This window comes from Eurypyga helias, unplaced genomic scaffold, assembly GCF_000690775.1.
Source record: "Eurypyga helias isolate BGI_N326 unplaced genomic scaffold, ASM69077v1 scaffold9801, whole genome shotgun sequence".
Taxonomy (NCBI): Eukaryota; Metazoa; Chordata; class Aves; order Eurypygiformes; family Eurypygidae; genus Eurypyga; species Eurypyga helias.
Genome location: NW_010231513.1, coordinates 54133 through 74410, shown reverse-complemented (window position 1 = coordinate 74410; position 20278 = coordinate 54133). Strand labels below are relative to the sequence as shown.

Sequence of the window (20278 nt, the reverse complement as noted above, 5' to 3'; positions counted from 1 at the left end):
ATGGAATTGTTTTCAAAATAGGAAGAACAAAGATAACATCAAATAAATTAGCAAGTTGCTTTTCTCCTGATGATTGCTATACTTATTCTGTATGCTAATGATTATAAACCTAATCATCTGGAGTATGCAGAGATGTATGAATAACAGTGTACTTAAATGCTATTTCTTCTCCAACAGAAAAGAACTGATCACAGTGTCTCTTGTTAATTTGTGACGTGTTCTAAGTTCACATTTCAACCAGCCTTTTCCATTGATGTGCCAAAACAGGCATTCTTTGTGCTAAGCCTTACCTTGTATAGAGCATATCAAATCAAAGAATCCCTGTGGATTGTAGCCAGACAAAGGTTATTTTGGTTGCAGGCAGAAGAATCACTTGGAACTAACCTGTGCATATGTTTGAAGAGCAGAATTCCTTTCTGTAAAATGCTCTGCTTACCAATTGAAGAACTGCTACTTCGACCTGGAAAAGCAAACTTCATAGAAAGCAGAGCTGGAAGAAGTGAGGCTGAATGTGATCAGGATGATTTGCATTGCTGTAAACCTGCTTTGTCAGGATCAAATTGTTTTAATTAATTGCTTAAATACCTCAAAGCGTATCTCTTCTGTGCAGGCTGACATAGCTGTAAGCCAGTACATTGATACAGGGATCACAGTGAACTTGAGGGACAACTAAGTCAAGGTAGATGGGATGAGTTGTTCTGTAAACAAGGCTACTAGCTTAGCAGTGGTGGACAAATGGTTCAATTTGGAGCCTTTATTATCTCAGAATGCTCCTCCAAGCTGATGAATTTACACTCTAATAGAAGTAAAATCTGATAATCTGTAAAATAACTCAAAACAAAACACGAAACCCCCACACAAACCCCCCTGCAATTGAAAATGCTTAATAATTTAACCATTAGCAACACTTAGTTACTTCCCTTTTCTTTCACCAAAAAAATGAATAGCCTTTTTGGAAGTTTTTTTTTGTTTTTTTTTTTTTTTTTAAAAAAGCTACCTTTTTGCAAAGCTCACACAGGCTGTAGAACGGGAGGAGACAGTAGCACAGCACTGGCTGCTTATGGATGCGCTTGCTTGAGTCGTGATGAGCTGCGAGAGGTCCCAGTGTTGTCAGTAGTGAAGGAGCAGTGCAGCCTCCCACAGACCCGTGAGCAGCAGAGCTGTCTGACCCCCTCTGGCAAAACCTGGCACCTGTCATCCCATTTCTGTCATTGGAAATCCCAATTTGTTTGACTGGCATAGCAGCTCCTGGCATTTGCTGTAGATGCAGCCGGTTCTGTAGGCCAGCAACAAAACCAGAACATCAGTAGCGTAAATTGGGAAGATCGTGGTGGAAGTTGGTAAGCAGGCATTAAATCTATGTAACTGTGGATGTTTTCCTAAAGTTTCAAACATGGGTGTTTGTAAAAAGCAAACAGTCGTTTTGGGATTAGAAATTAACGTCTATAGATCTAGTGGTACTAGATGTTAGTCACTAGATGATGATAGATACTGGATAAAGTGCAGGTAATACAGTGATGTCTAGTGTTGGTGTCAAATCTCTTCTGAAAGGCCAAAATCTGTTAGACAATTTGCCTCCAGCAATGACTAAGAAGTAATATGCACAACATTTTAATATTCCAGTTCAGAAAAAATGTTGATGTTTTGTATCTAACTACTGCAGTTTTATGTTAGATAGTTCCCATTTTTCATATATTTTTCCCTATTTAAGGAGGAAATATTCATGTTCAACTTTAGGAATAAAGCAAGTTTCTTTTTATGCTAATCCACATTTATTTGGTTTTGCTTTTTTATTTGAAAAAAGGCAAAAGTAGAAACTTGTTATCATACTTACTACAATATCTAGAAGCTATTCAGTGGTTGTGAGTGTATTACAAATATTTTGGACCTTTCACAACAAGCAGGATTGTGACCTTTGCCTGCTCTGACAAGCTGCCACATCATTATATAAATACCAGAGATGGGTTAAACTGAGGTCTGGTTTTACTACGTGCTTATCTTAATTTTGCACTCGGAGTAAAACATTGTGATCAAAACAAATGCTTCATGTTGAAACTGGCCTTCTCTTACCAAATTTGCTGCTTTATTGCAGGAGAAATGCCTGCCTTGTGGTTGTATTACTAAATTCAAACTGATCAGCAAGTTCTATCATTTTGTTAGGAAACAACTATTCACATGTCTAAGAAACAGTATAGATTCTCAGATTTAGATTGGAAAAAAGCTACAGAATTGAGATCTGCATGTTCCTAAGTAGTAACGTGTCAGCTGTGGTAAATATGAGCCTAAACACGGGTTTCAAATGTCTCCTGTTTTCTGAAATTTACTATCACTAAGTTCTTAGTTTGAGTTCTGATTTAAATCTACATGGGGAAAAATGCCAAGAAGCAATTAGTGTTGCTGTGTAATTTTAAAATTAGTTTTATTTGCTGAGAAAATTGTACTGATTACTGGTTTATTTCAGAATATATCAGAAACTCCTAATTTAGTAAAAATGAAAGTGACTATTTTTGGATTGTACATTACAATTGCCTTATGCATTTATACTGTTGTGTATTTATTCTGTTAACATCTGGGTTTTCTTCTTTGCTTGTTTTTACGTATTGAAAAGTAATTTTTTCAATAGTGAACAATGCTGCTCCTACTGGCTGTTAATTTAATTAAACATCAAGAAATTTTCTCCATATGATTTCTTTAAAAGTAAGATCTTTCGAAGTAAATACAGTGATTCTTAGGTCACTTTAACTTAGCCAAAATTATATGGGACCTGAAATACATGCCTTATGTAGTTTCGGCTTAAATATGCGGAGCTATGGTTATGATTGTCCTGCTGGAATAATTTCAAACATGATTTGTTGATAATTATTTTTTAACTTATGTTATTATGAAATAAATTATCAAGTGACTTGGGGTTCTTGGTCCAAAGAAATGGTTTTGACAGTTTACTCAACTTCTGTGTAATGTCAGCTGAACAGAAAACAATGAGTTTCGAGAGGATGCTCTTTAGTGTTAACAAATGCTTCAACTTGATTTGTAGATTTTTCTTCTGTGGAAATTAATGAAATTCTTGCAACCTTCTTTTGTTCATTTAGCATTTATGTATGTCTGTTTTAAAAGCTGTAAAAGTAAAGTGTTGTATAATCCCTATGACGAGAGAGGTCATTTGGGAGCAGAACAGCAGTTTTTTTGCTTTAAAATTTCAAAAATATCTTATTGCCTACAGTAAACAACGCAAGATGTGTCAAATCCACTGTAGTATCAGTAATACTTGGCACCTAGAAGATGGTTAGAAGCTTTCTTAGTACCAGAGAAGAAGAAAATCTGGGCGGAAAAATGTATCAATTATCTCTTAAATAGTTTTTTTTGTTGTTTGATAGTTGTTCATGCAGAATATTTTCTTATCTTTTGTACCTCAAGAAGCTATGACACTTCAAATTCTTAGGGGAACTCCCTTCAGGTTTCACCCCATGTATTTATTGAGCCCTGCCATAATGGCACACTCAGCGTTTCAGTTACTGTGGTGGCAGTATTTGCAGGTTAGGCAAAAAAATGCTAGGTACCAACAACTACAGATTCTTAATATATCATTTGTGGGTAAGATTTGTGCCTGTGGTAGAAATGAAGTTTGTTCACTTGTCTCTGCAAGGCAATGTAAGTTATTCAGTTGAATTCGTTCATTTGGAGTAAAGCAGTATTTTTTAGAGAACACATTTAAATCGCACATCTCAGATATTTGGCTGCTTCAGCTGTCTGTGCCATTTGACTTTGGAAACATTTTCAATACGCTGGTTCGTTTAGGTTCAGAAATAGTTTTTCAGATAAAATAGTTATTCTTAACTTGTACACCTATACTTTCAAATTCAGTGACCCAAAAAAGGCTATGAAGTTCTTTGTCAAATCATAGCCTTTTTTCCTTTCCTTTTCTTTCTTCAGTACTACTTTTAAATATCAAATTTTGCTAATAAATGGCTTTCAGGAATAATCATGTACTTAGCTGAGAAGGGAGAAATTCTTATTCTCAGAAAATGACAGAGAAGAAAAATACTAATTCTTTACATATGCTTCAAAAAGAGAGATGATCTTGTTTTAAAAATAGTACTTTTGGGATACACTTTGTGATACATAAAATTTAGGTGGCCAGAGCCCATCTGAAAGAAATTGTATGTGCTCTGCCTGCCTGAATTCAGTCTGTGTGTCCAATTATTTATTTGTTCACTAAACAATATATGTGTTTCTCTGCAGAAACATGATCAGGGACAAGTTCTATTGGATGTAGTCTTCAAGCATCTTGATTTGACAGAGAGAGATTACTTTGGTTTACAGTTGGCTGATGAATCTACTGATAACCCTGTAAGTTGACTCTGTTTTATAAATCATAATTGTGTTGAGCACTGTGCTCTTTTTCATTGTAAACAGAAGTATGTAGAAGTCATTGCAATATTGTACCATCTTCTGCACCTGTGTCATTTGAGTGGCTCGGTATCACCTTGTACTTAACGATAAAACTGAATGATAATAGTTACAACTTTGAAGTAGAATCTTGAGATTTGTGCTTATGAAATAATACCTTAAAAGGATACTGCATGTTTTATTGCATCTGTTTACTAGACTGCATGAACATTGTCAGTTGGGATAAGAAATAGTAATTCTATTTTGATTTTTTTTCAATTTTGTTTTTTCATTAGGACTTAAAAAAACCTGAGGGGATGTAGATTGTCCTGTATGGTGTGTTTGTTTCTATCCCAGACATCTTGTAGGATTTTTCATAGTGCTTCGTATAGTCCACTGCCTGCTAAGGGCTGTCAGTCCTCACCTTAAGAGGAAAAAGAGAGGGCTCCTTTGAAAATGTGTGTTTATAGCAAGCTTATGGGCTTTAATTGAAAGGAAATTCCATAGGACTGAAACTTGGTAACATCACTTTATAGTTCACCAGTAGAAACTAATAGAACCAGCTGTAATAGTTACACCTGTACTGCTGAGATCATGATTGCTTGAAGAATACTTTATTTTGGCAGCATCACGCGTGCAATACTTGTTTTAAAGTGCGATTTAACTAAGTATTATTCCTTACAATACAGCTCTTTACCTAATTCCCATTATATGCATGTCACAGTGATGGGGTCTAAATTTATCTCCTAACTTCTGTGTCAAAAGTAGTTTTTGTTCACAAAATGTGCAGAATGTGGTCTGTAGAGATAAGTAAAGTGTTAATCATTCAGTATCTAAGGTGAATGTCAGAAGATTGTGCAGCTTTCTTTGAGTGCAGATTTGGTCTACTGTTTTACCATCAAGAATGACTGTTCTAAATAGAAGGAATACATGTTTTTATCTTACTAAAAGGTTAGGTTCTTTTTACTTATTTTTAATGTAGAAGAGGAAGAAAGAAGTTACAGGCCAGCCATAATTTTTTTTCTGCCTGAATGGTGAACTACTTCCACATTTCTTTCTTCTTGAGAGCAAATTATTTTTAACTATATTCTTTTTCTAAATTCTGGTAATTCTGGTTTATTAATATGACTAAAGCTGTATAGCACAGCTGTAGATATTTAACAAGGTTTTCTTTTGTGACTTTCGTAACAGTGTCTGGTAAGACATTGCCAAGCTGGCCTCATTTAATCTGTTCTAAACTTTGATTCCAGGCTGAAAAGATTGGAATCTGCATACTGTAGAAGAGGCTGAATTATTGTTCTGCTTTGTTTAAGAAGTATTTGATTGAATATCACTCAATATTTTATTCAACATTGAGAAATTTGTAGTGTTTCTCATTCTCACGATCTGGCTTTCCAAAGCTTAGACCTCTAGGCCTCTTTTTTTAAGTTTATCTGTCTGGAAGCAGCTTGAACACAACACTCTAATTCAAGGCTCTGGTTAAGAGTTAGGCTGAAAGAAGAATGGCTTCACAGCTCTGTGATACAAGCCCATGCTTTAAAGGTTTAGTATTCTTTTGACTTATAAATATTTTGGCTTTTCAGCAGGTATCTAGTTGCCATGAAAACAGTGTGTCAGAGCTAAATGGAAATGTTACCAGTATTAGTCATGTAAGTTTGAAGAATTTAGGGGTTTGACTAATTCCAGTTTTTGATATTAGTTTACTTTTACACTCGGTTCATTTGGACAAAGAAACCAGTTTGGATTGACAAATGTTCTAGTTACTTGTAAAATAGGACAGTGGAATATTACACAATATGGCAGGACTTAGTGATGGGGGCAAAAAGGGGATTCTACTAGCAGAGTGTGAAACCTCTGTCATTGTGCCTAAACATGGATTCCATAAACTGCACAAGCTTTATGCTTTTATGTGGTATTTATGCCACAGGAAAGGTCAGTGCAAGAAAGCATTGACGCTGTGTACAGCTGGAGTGGTGTATTTGTCTAGGGTCTTGGGCTGTGGGTGCCTGGGACACTGCTGAGAAGTGGGTATCAGTGCGTAGTGGGAGTCAGGGTGCAGCAGTGTGGGTGCTGGAGCACCCTTGGCCAGGAGGCACTGAGACAAGGATCATTGCTGTGGGAGGAGAGAGTACAGAAATGACTCTCCTAGGGACTGGGGTACAGAATTCATGGATCCTCAGATCTCCCTGCCTCAGACTTACCGGGATGTAAATGGGATAACACAACTTGCTAGCAGCACCTCGATTCATAAAGTTCTGGTACTTTTGCCTAAATCCTGTCAACTTCATCTTCTTTACAATATTAAGTGGTTTAACCCTCTGCAGTTTCCCAGAGAGAAAATCATCTTTTGCATTTGGAACCAACGTTATCACTTGATAGTATGGATATTGCCTTCAAAAAAGATTTTTTGAAAAGTTACCTTTCTGTGATTTGAGCTATGCTAGTACATACCAAATGAATCTTTTACAGCCAGAAGGAAATGTAAATGCATTTCAATTCCAGGTTTTCTGGACTAACAGCAATCTCAAACAGTACTTCGCACACCAAAAAAAGAGAATCCCAAGATTATTAGTCAGATCTGTGCATTTATCAGATATATTGGATCATAACCCCTCGCTTAAAGATACTCAAGTATTTTTCACTGTGTTTTGAAAGATTCTTATATAAAATTCACGTGTATGCCTGGCTGGAGGGTCCTTTCTTAAACCTTCACATTTAGTCTTAAAAGTCAATTGATCCTCTGTGAGGTTGTTTTGACATAGTATCACTCTTTAACCTGTATCAGACTGTGTCTTTACTTCCTCTTAAGTCATCTACTGCAAGGAGATCAAGCATCTGGATGTATTTGTTTTTTATCCCAGTGAATAAAATGAGTCAGGACTAACCTCAGGCCCATAGTGTGTGTCAGATAGCTCATTTACCTGTGTGTTTGCTTCTTCCTCCCTCGCATGAAAATATGAAAAAGCCTTGTGATAAATGGGAGGTAGTTACATGCCGTACAGGCTTAGGTCTCTGTCACTTCACAGGAATTGTGGCCCTCTAACAGTTTCCTGAGGCTTGTGGGCTTGCATTGCAAGGCAGGATGAGGAATTGAATGGTATTCATAACAAAGATAGATTTATGAGGTAACCGAACTATGTTAGTACATGCAGAGTCTGTTGGGTTGCTGGTGGGGGAGTGGTTTATGCGACTTGTAGGGCTTTCCAGAGAACCGTACTTCCATCTGAAATTAGCAGCATTGATTTTTGTAAAGATCTGTCTGTACTTACCCACAGCAGCGTTCTCATGTAGAGATGGTCAAGATCGTGCGCTGTTGGTAAAATTGTTCTGTAGTCCTTAATCCAGTAGTACAGCCAAAAGTACTGAAACTAGTTTAAACAAACGGAACTTCTGAGTTAGGTAAATTAGCCTTAGCTAATTACTTAGCTCTTTGCTGCCACAGTTAGTTCACCTTGGATAATCAGCTTAAGGTGTAGCTGAAGATTGGTAAACACACCATAGTTGAGTTCTAACATCTCCCAGGTGTATGTGATAGTCACAGAACCAAGTCATAGTCAAATTAGCACTGTTTGTTGTTCAGATACCTGTCTCTGAGGTTACCCTCAGGGAAGAACAATAGTAGCAGCTGTTGATGATAGTATTGGTGTCTTTCCAGAACTAGTAACAAGACTTTGTATGCCGGTAAGACATTTTGGTAGAAGACTAAGTAAAAAGTAATAGAAAAGTATCAGTTTCTTGGCATATAAGACAGTAATGTGTACTATTTTGCTTCTCTAAAGTTGGTGTTATAATTTGTCTCTTTCCAGAGGTGGTTGGATCCAAACAAACCTATCAGGAAACAATTAAAAAGTGAGTACATGTATGTATTTGGCCAATTCATTTGTCATCATTATGCTGTTTTTCCAGGGTACCCTGATTAATTAGAAATAACTTTTCTTGACCGTAGGAGGATCTCCTCACAGTTTGAACTTCAGAGTTAAGTTTTTTGTAACTGACCCAAACAAGCTGCAGGAAGAATATACAAGGTAGGTTTAGCTAATTTATCAATAAAAAAATATATCTAGAAGGCTCACGTTTAAGGGGAAAATGATGATTAGGTTTTTAAAGGCGTAACATGGAAATTTTCTTATAAATAATTTTTGTGTTGTATATGCAAGCTTCTAATTTTTGCCTAATAATTACAGATATGACCTATGCAGTGGCACCAAATCAATATAACAAAAAGCCTCTGTGAATATATTTGCAAATGTATATGCACAGTGAAGTAACTACATGAAGAAAATACTACCAAGTAGAAAGAGAAAAGGGAAAATAGAGAAGAGAGGAAAAACTTAATCCCACTATTCACCAATGAGTACAAATTTAATTTTATCCTTACTTGTGTTCTACTTTGTGATTAAAAAATTCCTGAGCTTTCTGCATTTTTTTTCTTGATTACCCCCACAATTTTCTGCTTGGCACTAATAATATTAATCTCTGTTTGTATGGTGGTAGTCCTAGCTTGAAGCATGTAAGCTTATTTTGATAGCAATGTGTTTAAGTCTGTTGAAGAAAATGCTTAGTGTGAATCAAGATCGGAGGCTTGTGAGTTGCAATTAGTCTCTGAAGAAATGCTTTAAATTTTCAGTATTCTTAATTAGTTCTGGTCCTCTACATAAGTGGCATGATTTGACAGATTGGAATTTTTGGATGTCAGCCATTCTGAAAACAGGTCAGCCCTGTTCAGGAAACAATATCTAAATTATTAAGCATAGCTTTAGAAACTAAGTACCAAAAATGAAAATTTGAGTCCACATTTGTTTAGAATTTCTTTTTTGATTTGTCACATTTTGGACAAGATTTTACATGCATCTATGCAGAGAATTTACTAAGATGAATCCCAGAGATCCTGGATCAGGCTTTGTTTTACTGAAATATTTACTCTAGGAAAACATGGCAATTTACTACATCAGAATAATGAAGAGAGTGATGTTTGAATTAAAGGACAATGTGTAATATTATAAAGGAGATGGAAAAAATAGTAAATGTTGGTCACCTATGAAGTAAAGTGAACTGTTTACTTCAAATGTTAAGCTGTAAATACAAAGCTATAAATACAGCATCCTTTTAGATGAGAAATAATGTATGATTGCTGTATCTAGGTCAGCTCTGCCTTTTTTGCTAATAGGCCTAATTGCCCCTAAGAAAACTCGTTTGTATTTGGAGTTGTTATAAAGAGCTACTATCCATGGTGGATTTTGGAGTGAAGTCAGGATGCATGTCGCAAATATGGGGTCCTTTTGCCTAATCAGTATTTTTCCCCCTTAAAAAAAGAAACAAACACAAACTTCTGACAGTTCCAGCTCAAGCTGAGACCTTTCAGAGGTGCTCATTTTTTATAAATCTAATGAAAACAGAGGAATGAGTTGACATATGAGGCAGTATGAATAGACATCAGGGTAAGGTTCAGTGCAAGCTCATTTCTTATTAGACCTCTGCAGCATTGTGTGAGGGAGGCAGGTTATGAATGCCCCAGGTCAGGAAAGGTCAGTGAGAGCTCATCTGGTGTTGGAGAGTTTGGCTTTAGGAACTTGTCCTGGTAGGAAATGAAGCTTCATTAGTTCTGCTCATGGCAGAAAGACTTGCTTATTAATGTTGACTCCAGTTAGCAATAATTCGGTCTTACCCTTTTCTAGTTGTATTCCTATAAGGAAGAATTGCAGTGCAATGCTGCCTTCATAGTTTTAGCTGAATTTGTTGTGCAGACCTACATTGCTAACGCTTCTATTGATTTCCCATTTTGCTCAGTAGTATGGGAGGCTTCAGTGTTCAAACTGGGATGGTCCACTAACAACCCATTAACTTCACTGTTTGCTGGAAACAGTGGACAGGAAATGAACTCTGCTTCGTATATTCATTAATCATGAGGTCCCTTAAGTACCAGGGAATATTTCTAATAAAGCATTACACCACAAGAAGTAAAATACAATGAAGGTGCAGCTGCACAGACAGAATGCTTTTGTCCTACGTTTTTGCAGCCATAAATGTTAACAGGAAAAACTGTTCAGGGTATTTGTGAAGAGATGCTCAAGCTAAGCATGTGAAGCATATAGTTTTAATAAATTTAGCTCATAATTTATTGCTTTTTTTAACAGGTAAAGAATTTTTGCTTTATCTGTCTCTCTTTTTTTGAGTTTCAATATGCATTTTAAGGTGGAAAATGAGAAAGTATTTTGAGGTCTCTAAAGCCTGGAAAATACATCAGTTTTAACTTCTTGAGGTTAATACCTTAAAGTAAACTTCTTGCCATTCTGGTCGGTCGGAGAACCTCTAGACAGTTTTCTAGGAGTTGAGCACAGGGGCTGACATCTTTACTTGTCAGTTTACAACTGTTTTCCCTCATATTCTTTCAAACATGGATTGTTTTACCTTTCCACTATATTTAGTTTGTAAATGGTTGGATTTCTGTGTGTGTATTTGTAAATGTTTGTGGAAGTCTTGAAAGTGGTAGTTCATCTGCTTTCTAAAGACTACACAAATATGAGAAGTTGTATTACGTGCAATGAAGTGGTGTATTCTGGTTTTAATTTCTTAGTATATTTAATATTGGGAAATATTTAATGTTTGGTTTCAGTTGAACTAGGTGTTTTTGATAAGTAATGTTGATGAGTGTTTATGAAGAATGGGTATGGCTGACTCTCTACTTTCAAATCCGAACTACAAGAAGGAAACCAGATTATTTTTATAAGAATTATGTAGGAGGTCTCAAACAAGAACAGTTTTATAAGAAATCAGGAATAGTGCTTAAATTTTTCACTCAGTACAACTTTTTTTTTCAAAATAAAGCATTAGAGCCCAAATTCTACAGCTGCTTTTATGCTCTGTTAATAAGTTGTTGGTTTTTTCTTTTTTTTTTCTGAAAGCTTAAGCTTTTGCCAACATCCTGACATTTCAGTCAGGCTTGTTGGTTACCCACTTCTCCACTGACACAGACTGGTCCATAGCAGGTGTGATTTGCCACTTGATACCAACACTTGTACTGTGAAATTGTCTCAAATGTTTGAGTGAAATATGAAGGAACTAAATTGAATGAACAAAATATTTGGAGATGTTAACAAAATGTTTGGAGTTTTTTTGAGAAACAAAGTAACTTAGAGGGGAGTCTCTTGCAGTTTTAGGTTTGTTTGAAGTTTTTAAGTCATAGTGTTCCTGTTGCCACTGTTCGGTGGGAAATAGTTCTTGGTTTGAAGTGTTTGTCTGTTCCTTTTGTTGTTTCCATCTCCCTCCTGACTTGAGTGGGTATAGGAAGACCAGATGAATTTGTATAAACATGATGTTCTCACATCATAATTAAAGAAAACTTCAGAAGTTCAAGGAATTCAGTCAGAAGGCATTTGACAGAATCTACTACTTTTATTTAAGAATGTAGCTCCAAAATACTGAGAGCAATTATTTTCATTTAAATGAAAACAGAGTAATTAAAATATTCAATGAGAATAAATTAGTTTTATTTACCTGGAGTACAAATCATTATTATTACGGTACCTCCATACACAGTTGCGAACTTAAACTTTTGGTTGCCATATTGAATACTTCTGTTATTCACACTTGCTCATCATGAAGGCACTTCTTTTTCCTTCTTTTAAAGTTCAACATAAATACTGGAAAATAAAGCAGGTAGAATGTGAAATTTGCAGCCTTCCAGTGAAATATAATGTATAACTTGATAGCCTGTAACTCGTTTAATTTACAAAGTTGCATTTTATTTTACTAATCACAGTTTAATTTCTTTCCCATAGGAGTTTAAGGAGTAGCATGCAAAGTGTAAAGTTCTAGTTTTGCACTAACTGAAAGCAAAATGCATTACATTTATGAAAAATCATTAAGTGAAATTATTTTTAATTATACTGGTTTTTGTTTCTTTCTTTAAATCAGGTACCAGTATTTTTTGCAAATTAAACAGGACATTCTTACTGGAAGGTAAGCCCTTTTTGTTGGGTTAAACATTAAATGCAGCTTTGGTTGAAAAAAGCTAATGGTGAGGGATTTTACCTGCAAAATATTAAAATAAAATAATGTTTATGCAAGTAGAAGTGTTTAGAATAATTATATGTCCAATTTGTTTATAGACAGTGAAAGCTTAGACGTTTCAAAATAACCAAATTTCATATGAAATATGTAATTTTATTTATTTCTCATTTTAAAACCAAACCAAAACAGATTGCCCTGTCCTTACAATACTGCTGCTCTTCTGGCTTCCTATGCTGTTCAATGTAAGTATAATTAGTATTCATGTACATGTTAGTACTGAAATATATAAAAGGTAGTGTTGATTAGTTTCTAAAGAGCATAGTTTGTATAGCATTATATTGTCATTTTGTGGACAGGATGCTACTTTTCTTGTGATTAAGGAAATATGGTTGGGTTTTTTTCTCCCCCAGCATGTTTCACTGAATTAGATATGGAAAAAATTACTCGTAACGCTCTCTGCTTTCCTTCTTTAAACCTACGCAGTTAAAAAGCACCGAAACAACCCTCTTGTATTTCTTTGTATTCTGTAGTGTGGGGTTAAGTTTTTTCTTGTGAATGACACTAAAGCATCTTTTACAGTTAAACTTTTTTAGTATACCATACAGTGAACCTCCCAATAGGTGTGGAAAAGGGAATTCTGGTCATATCTAGACAACAAGTTCAGTGCCCGTGTTTGTCAATTTTAAGCCATCCACTGGGTAGATAAGTCTTGAAGACTGAGATTTAGTCCTCTTCCTCTCTCCCCTTTTTCCTTCATAAACTTAAATGTTGAGAGGAAAAAAAGTTCACAACAACCAACCAAGAGGCTGTTCAGCACCTAGTTCTTGAAATTTGTGATTGTCAGAAATTCAGTTTTATAAGCAATCCTGTTATCCATCTATATCCATGTGTTTTTCTGCTATTAAAGGTACTTATGTTTACATTTAATACTATGTATACTTTCTATGTATCGTGGAAATGTGTCCGTGTTAATCTCTTCAGGGGAAAAAACACGTAGTAATGTTAATGTAATGTTTTATGCACAGTTTTGGAAAGTGGTCACCTTTTTCCAGATCAATCAACGGAACAATTTCTCCTAAACTCCCTAACTCCATCTGCTTGGAAATAGATAGGTACTACAAGTGTAGTCATGCTATAGAGGAGATGAAATATTTGATAATGAAGCAGGCACTATGAAAAGTTCACAATACTTTAAGCTTTTAAGAATGCAACATGTTTATTTTTCAAATACTGTAGAAGTGGTGGGATGTAGAGGACACTGTAGCTACATTTATAAATGAGATCCCACTGCCCTTAAGTTCTCCTGCGTGCAGAGCTCTAGTGATTGTGCACGCCTGTTACTAAACTCTCTCGGTTTAGCTCTTGGTAAATAGCAGATGTAGATCTAGGACAGTCCACTACTTCCTGCAGTGGATTTTAGTAAGCCATGCACTCTGCTGAGAAACCTGGTCCTATTTTCCAATTTTTAAATTTTTTAAAATAGGATCCGTTTCTGGTGACGCAAGTGCCCCAGACTTGTTTCCTACCTTCCCTTCCCTTGCTTGGCCTCCCCCTTGTGAGCGCCTTCATCCCCCTTGTCAGTTCTTCCATGCCCCTTAGGAGTGTCAATAGGCCTGCCCAGGACCCCGTGTCGAGCTGCGTCGCTGTAAGCTTTCCGATTGTCACACGTTGTGTTACTTACCTGTCACTGTAGGTCTGTTACACGGATTGCAGATACTTGCAGCTGAATTTTTTTTGGATTATAGTTTAAAAGCCTCAAAGCCTGTATTTTTAGCAAATGTTGTTGTTTGTATGGCTGGGGTTTTTTTTATTCTGACAATAAATGTGATTTTTACTTATTTCTTAAAATTACAAGAAAGTGTTAAATTATGTAAATATACTTTGTAACACCTACGTTGGAACTACTTTACTTGAAACTGTATGTATGTGTACTTTTTTCCACACATACAATTGAATGTGCAAAAAAATATTTTTCTAATGCTTCTGAAAATAACTTGGTACAGAATGAGTTGGTGGGTTTTGCAGCTCTTACTAAAGAAATAGCAGTTGTAGTGTTAAATATATATGTATTGTGTAATCACATGGAAGCAAGCAAGGTAAAATTAAAAAAAATCAAATACCTTGAAGTATATTGTTTAGTGCTAACCATTATGACAGCATTTATGAATTCACTTGTGTAATAAAAATTAAACACATTATCAACTTTCTTCAGAAGTACCTACTCAAAGCTCTCTCTAAGCGATCTTCACGGTATTCACTGAGAATGTGACTGTTTATTGGAAAAGAGGACCTCAAATGTCTTCTCTATTTCTGTTTGCTGTAGAACATAAAGTATGTGGGAGCGGACTTGTGATTTTGGGGGCATTGCACAATACCAAGTGCATCAGTGATAAACAATAATCTCTCTTTTTAATATTTTAGCCGAGCTGGGAGACTACAACCATTCAGAAAACTTGCCAGGCTACCTCTCAGACTATTCTTTCATCCCTAGCCAGCCTCAAGACTTTGAAAAAGAAATAGCAAAATTACATCAGCAGCACATGTAAGGATTTACAGCAGAAGATAGTGACTGACTTTGTCAAATCCTGACTGCTGGTGCTGTGCTATATATATATAAAACAAATAGAGTATTTTGTCTTAAAGTTTTCTGGGAGGGGGTTTGTTGGGTTTTTTTGAGTACGTTTAATGTGATTTTTTGGTAGATTGTCTGTATAGTAAGTACCATTGATACTCTGCACAGATGATAGAATGACGGGGAAAGTAAGTATAAAAATGAACATGGTAAGGGTACACTGACAACAGTATTTGTGAGTGTTACATAGGATATTAACTTCGCAAGGTATAATTTCTTTAAGAGTTTTTTTTCAGTCTTTGAGAATGCTCTGTGCATAAAGACTTTGTTTTCATGGTGCTTTCACCAGTAAACAAGAGTTAGTTTAGAAGTAACAAAGTCCTTTTCTTCAATATCTGCTCTTTCCTGTGTGCAAGTCTGTGACCTTTTACTAAAGAGGAAAAGGCGATGAAGCAATGGAAAATATTTTTTTTTCAGTGTGTAACATCGTGGTGCTTTTTCAGCTATGGTTCCTTGGTATTTTAGAACTAAAGTGATTTTCTGTTACAGTTAAATTTAACAATGGGAGCTACGATTACAAAAATGTTTGCTTAATTGGGGCATGTTATCAGCTTTAAAAACTGCTGAATGTTCTGTAATGCTGTGGTTCAGCAAATTGTGTTAGGTAAAGACATAGTGAGTTGATGTTAATTTAAATTTAAAGGGTGAGCCTTGGGGAGAAACTCTTGTTATCGATAGAAAATACAGGACTGCAAAAGTAATTTCCAGATTCTAGACCTCCGCAGGCATTCAAGTGATAGGGTGCATTGGAAAGAAACTGTGTGCGTTTGCAAGCAGTGTTGTGGACTCTTGTCCAGACTTTGTCTGTGTAGAAACACAGATGTGGTTTTCTGTTAAAATGTTTGGGTTACAGTTTGTTTATGGTGAGAAAGGAAATTCAGATTTCAGGGTGGGTGTAGAAGTAGTAAAACAAATGCAGATTTTTCTGTTTGAGCTCGCTGGGGAGCCTGGTGTGTGTGTGGGTTATGTTAGAATGTTCTGATTAAGCTTCTTTCTTTCAGAGGGTTGTCTCCTGCAGAAGCAGAGTTCAGTTATCTCAATACAGCACGTACCTTAGAACTTTATGGAGTTGAATTGCACTATGCAAGGGTAAGTTTGTGTGAACTAGTAACTTAAAACTGGTTTATTCTGAGATTTATGGGAAAATGAATATTTATTTCTAGTGGGTTTTCCTGGCTGCTGCTTACAAGAGAAAAAAATGTTTATATTATCTTTTTAGATGCGCAGCTGTGATTCACCAATTGCAATAGCCACTGTTGCGCACTAGTGAGGTTATTTCTTTGCTTAAATTTGGGCTTAGTTGTACGTGTGTTCTTCAGGCTGGGCCTTGTTGGCTTGAATGCCAGTTCAGTTGGCTACTGGTGAATAAGGAAAATGTACTTGTTTGAATGTGCTTTGGATATTTAAGGATCTGTCAGCTTTGAGAAATATGTAATTTGGTTCCAGTTAGAACCAAATTATAAGTCATTATTATTATATAATATAAACTGTTAGTGTAAGGTACGTGACCATACTGTAATTTGGTATAGTGTTAGTTTTAGTGGGTAAAGCAGGTTGCTTGAATGCTTGACTTAAACCATCTTAACATGTCAGTACAGTGCTGCCATTTCTGCCAAGCCTCTGAATAAAAGTATTTTTAACAACTAAGACACCTCTGTTGTTTAAACATTCTTGTCCGACTTCCTCAGGTTATAGCAACTTGCAATAGAATTTGAAACGTACCCCATTTCACTGCTCTCTGTATTCTGCTGTTGCACACATATTGAGATATCGACAGCAGGTGTTTGATTAGAGCGTAGAGGTATTTCAGGAAAAATATGCTATTTAAATATGCTCACAATATTGTTTGTTTTAGAATCTCTCCTCTCTGTGTTCTGAGATTGCAATTTCCTTTCAGGTAGGAATTCAAGTTGCTGGTTGCTTTTAGTGTAGCAAATGTCAAGCCAGTCAATTAGTGCTGCTCTTTGTAACAAACTGCTAGAATATATTGTGTGTTTCTTCAAAGTTGGTGGAAGACAGGACTTAGGAAATTAAAATTATGTGATATCTTACGGAAAACTCTGAGCAAACATTTGTGCTTGTCTTAAATAGGAATGACTAATTACTTTCTTATTAAAACACATTTCTGTTCATGTTAATTGAGATGTGTTTTGCTATGGTGTTTGATTATTTAGAGAGAGAGATGAGAATGAATATATATGCAGTTTCAAAGATATTTGTTGTTCTTCAAGTAATTTTCTCTTTTCTTTTAAAGGATCAGAGTAACAATGACATAATGATTGGAGTGATGTCAGGTGGAATACTAATTTTCAAGAACAGAGTACGAATTAACACTTTTCAGTGGTAAGGACAGCTGTTTAAGATAACGTTTTTGTTCAGTATTTCAAAACACATTTTTACCACTACCAGTGTCACACGCTTTAAAAAAAGACCGGAATGTAGTTGTAGCCTATCAAGTTGAAATGATTTCCCTCGTACTGTGCTGTGGGTAGTTTTATGGTGGGGTTTTGTCCTGTTCTGCATGATGTGCTGTTAAATGACTGGGGTGCAGACTACAATGAATTTTAATACCTTTCTTTCCTTCAGGAGTTTCTACATACTTTATGTTTAATTAACTATATAGCCAAGGCCAGTGTTATGGTCTAGCTCAGTGTCTTTAAAGAGACAAATGACCTTAAAAATACTAACCTGGAGAGTGATTGCTCTTAATCTGTTTTGTCATGTATAACTTGATTGCGCTCTGTGTGTTAAAATCAGTGTAGGAATGGCACTTGAGGAAAACTGAGGTAGAGCATTCAGGATATTGTCATCTCTTCATTCACAGATAGCTATTTTCATTACATATGTTGCTCTGGTTACCAGTTGTCTTAAGTTGGAGTCCTGTTCTTCCTTATTCATGTAAGAAGGGGAAAGATATAAGAGAAATCCTGTTCTGCGCTATAATGTCTATAGTGCTCTACAAAAGTGCTCTTTAACTTCTGTCATCTCTACAGGAGTTGTGTCACCTTCCCCAAAGCTTTTTTTAGTTCCCTCAGATGTAACCTTCCCTTGGTTTCCTTTGCCTGCTTGGAATCTACTTTGACAGCCTTACTTGTTACTTATGTCATTGAGTGTGCTATAACAGCATTCTGCGTGGGCAGAGTCAGCCATATAAAACTATCATAGTAGACATCAGTTCACCAGGCACAAAAGCTGTTCGCTCTAGAAACTGATGAAAGGTTTTGCATTTTCACAGAATCACTAAGGTTGGAAAAGACCCATAAGATCATCTAGTCCAACCATCAACCCCGTGCTACCATATACCCACTAGACCATGTCCTTGAGCACCTTGTCTACATGTTCCTTGAACATCTCCAGGGCTGGTGACTCCACCACTTCCCTGAGCAGCCTGTTTTCATTTGCTACTGATGTATGTGCTTGAGCAGTGCAGCACTGGACTTTCCTAAAGTTCTTCTCTGGTTGATGATCTTCATGTAAACAGATTAAATTGACTACCACAGTTGAAACTGGAAAAACTTTTCTCTGAATTCAAACTGATATGAGCAGCTGAAATCTGTGCTTTTTTATTTTCTGTTAGCACAGTGTAAGATCTGTTACCTGCAGTCTGTGACCTGTTTTCAATTAGTAAGTTCCCTTGCAGATATTCAGGATGTTCATCACACTCTTGATCTTTCCTGAAACCTAGTGAATTTCAGAGACATTCTGGTTTTCTGTGCTAAATTTAGTCTCAAGTTTTCTTGTAGGATGATATGTATTCTGTGGTTTTCCGTGTTGAGAGACAGTGTGAATGGTCAAATTTTAGGAGATTTTCAGAGAGAAAGAAAATAAGTTATGACATAAGTGTTATCCACAGCCAGGTGCCATTTAACATGGTAAACATTTTGCCTTTAAGCATTCAAAGAAAAGTAAGCCTGAGACAGTTAGGGAGCATGTAAATTTTCAGTCTCCATGGTTAGTTGGGTAAATTAAATTAAAACTGGTTCTTGCAATAGGTCTGGGACTACTCTACTAGTGAGACCTGCTTTTAGAATAGTGACACGTTCTAAGAAAGACATCCTTCATCTGGTAAGAGTTTTGAAGTGTTAGAGGCATTTCTGGGTTAAGGCTGCTTTATAGATGCAGTGCTGTAATTGTCAGGAAGGTTTTCATTCAGACTGCTTTTACTGCTGTTATTTTTTGGAAAACAGTAATAGTAGAAATAGGTTCTATAAAACACACTAGTAAATTACTGAGTATGCACAATAGAAGTCATAATTAAGCTACATGTCCCTACTGGAAGCTAGAGGTTTCTGTGAGCTCTGCTTCATATTGTTTGTATGCCAGGGATGCTGATCTACATTCTTAGTGTGGTTTTTGTGTGTGTGTAATTGCCTAAACAGCTCTTCTTTGTGTTCAGCCATATCAACTGACATCAAGGATATTAATTTCTTCCTGTGAAGACTATAGTACCAACATAATTGGTCTCTACAAAGAAACCCAACCCCCCGCCATTTTGTCCTATTATAGGCTTTCTTCTGCTATGAGTAAGGATCCAAAATGTCAGTTCTCAGAATACAGCTCAATAGTAGAGCTATTACCTTTCCTTTTTATCCAGAGTCATGCAGCTGCTCCGGTGACACCGGTACTGATACTTTTTCTTCTTACTTCCACTTAATTCTCACTCCTGTGCAACTGGAGCTGTGTAATGTCTTCCCAGTGCTTTATGGCTACAGTGAATATTTAGATATCGCTTTTTCAGTATTCCTGAGCTGAGTTTTGAGACAAGTGAGAGGATAGACATGCATGTTTGTGGGAAGAAATAAAGGTTTAACTATTGCTCAAGAGAAAAATCAGGTAAAATGTCTCTGCCCTCTCCCTCTTGATATTATATCTAAATTGCATGTTATGAACCGTATGATCTTGGGGAGAAAAAGAAACAGGGAGGAAACAAAGCAGGAATAAGGCAAACCAAAGGAGACCACCTTTTATCCAGTGTGTCCTAACTTGAAATTCCTGTATTGTGGGTAATTCCTCTTTTCCCCAAACTGTGTTACCAGGCACAGAGACCTGGGAATCCAGGATCTTGTCCTTGAAGAGTACAGAGTACCTCACACTTTACTTCCTTACTAGATCACCTGTTCAGCAGTGGAGACGCACTTCCCTTTGCCACTCTTTTGCAGCTGATGTGGCAAAAAAGCTCTGTTCCCTCGCATCCATTGCCAGTTGCAACTGCAGTTGTGCTTTGGATTTCCTAGTTTCACCCCTGAATGC

General features: G+C 36.3%; 1 protein-coding gene across 1 annotated transcript in view; it reads left to right on the top strand.

Annotated features, from left to right (window-relative positions):
* PTPN4 (protein tyrosine phosphatase, non-receptor type 4 (megakaryocyte)) overlaps positions 1 to 20278 on the top strand; it is a 79142-nt gene that overhangs the window by 11815 nt on the left and 47049 nt on the right. The window contains exons 3-10 of the mRNA XM_010161103.1: positions 4240 to 4347; positions 8193 to 8235; positions 8333 to 8411; positions 12301 to 12345; positions 12586 to 12638; positions 14818 to 14938; positions 16030 to 16117; positions 17283 to 17371. Of these exons, the coding sequence (XP_010159405.1) occupies positions 4240 to 4347; positions 8193 to 8235; positions 8333 to 8411; positions 12301 to 12345; positions 12586 to 12638; positions 14818 to 14938; positions 16030 to 16117; positions 17283 to 17371 (626 nt within the window). The remainder of the gene's footprint in view (positions 1 to 4239; positions 4348 to 8192; positions 8236 to 8332; positions 8412 to 12300; positions 12346 to 12585; positions 12639 to 14817; positions 14939 to 16029; positions 16118 to 17282; positions 17372 to 20278) is intronic.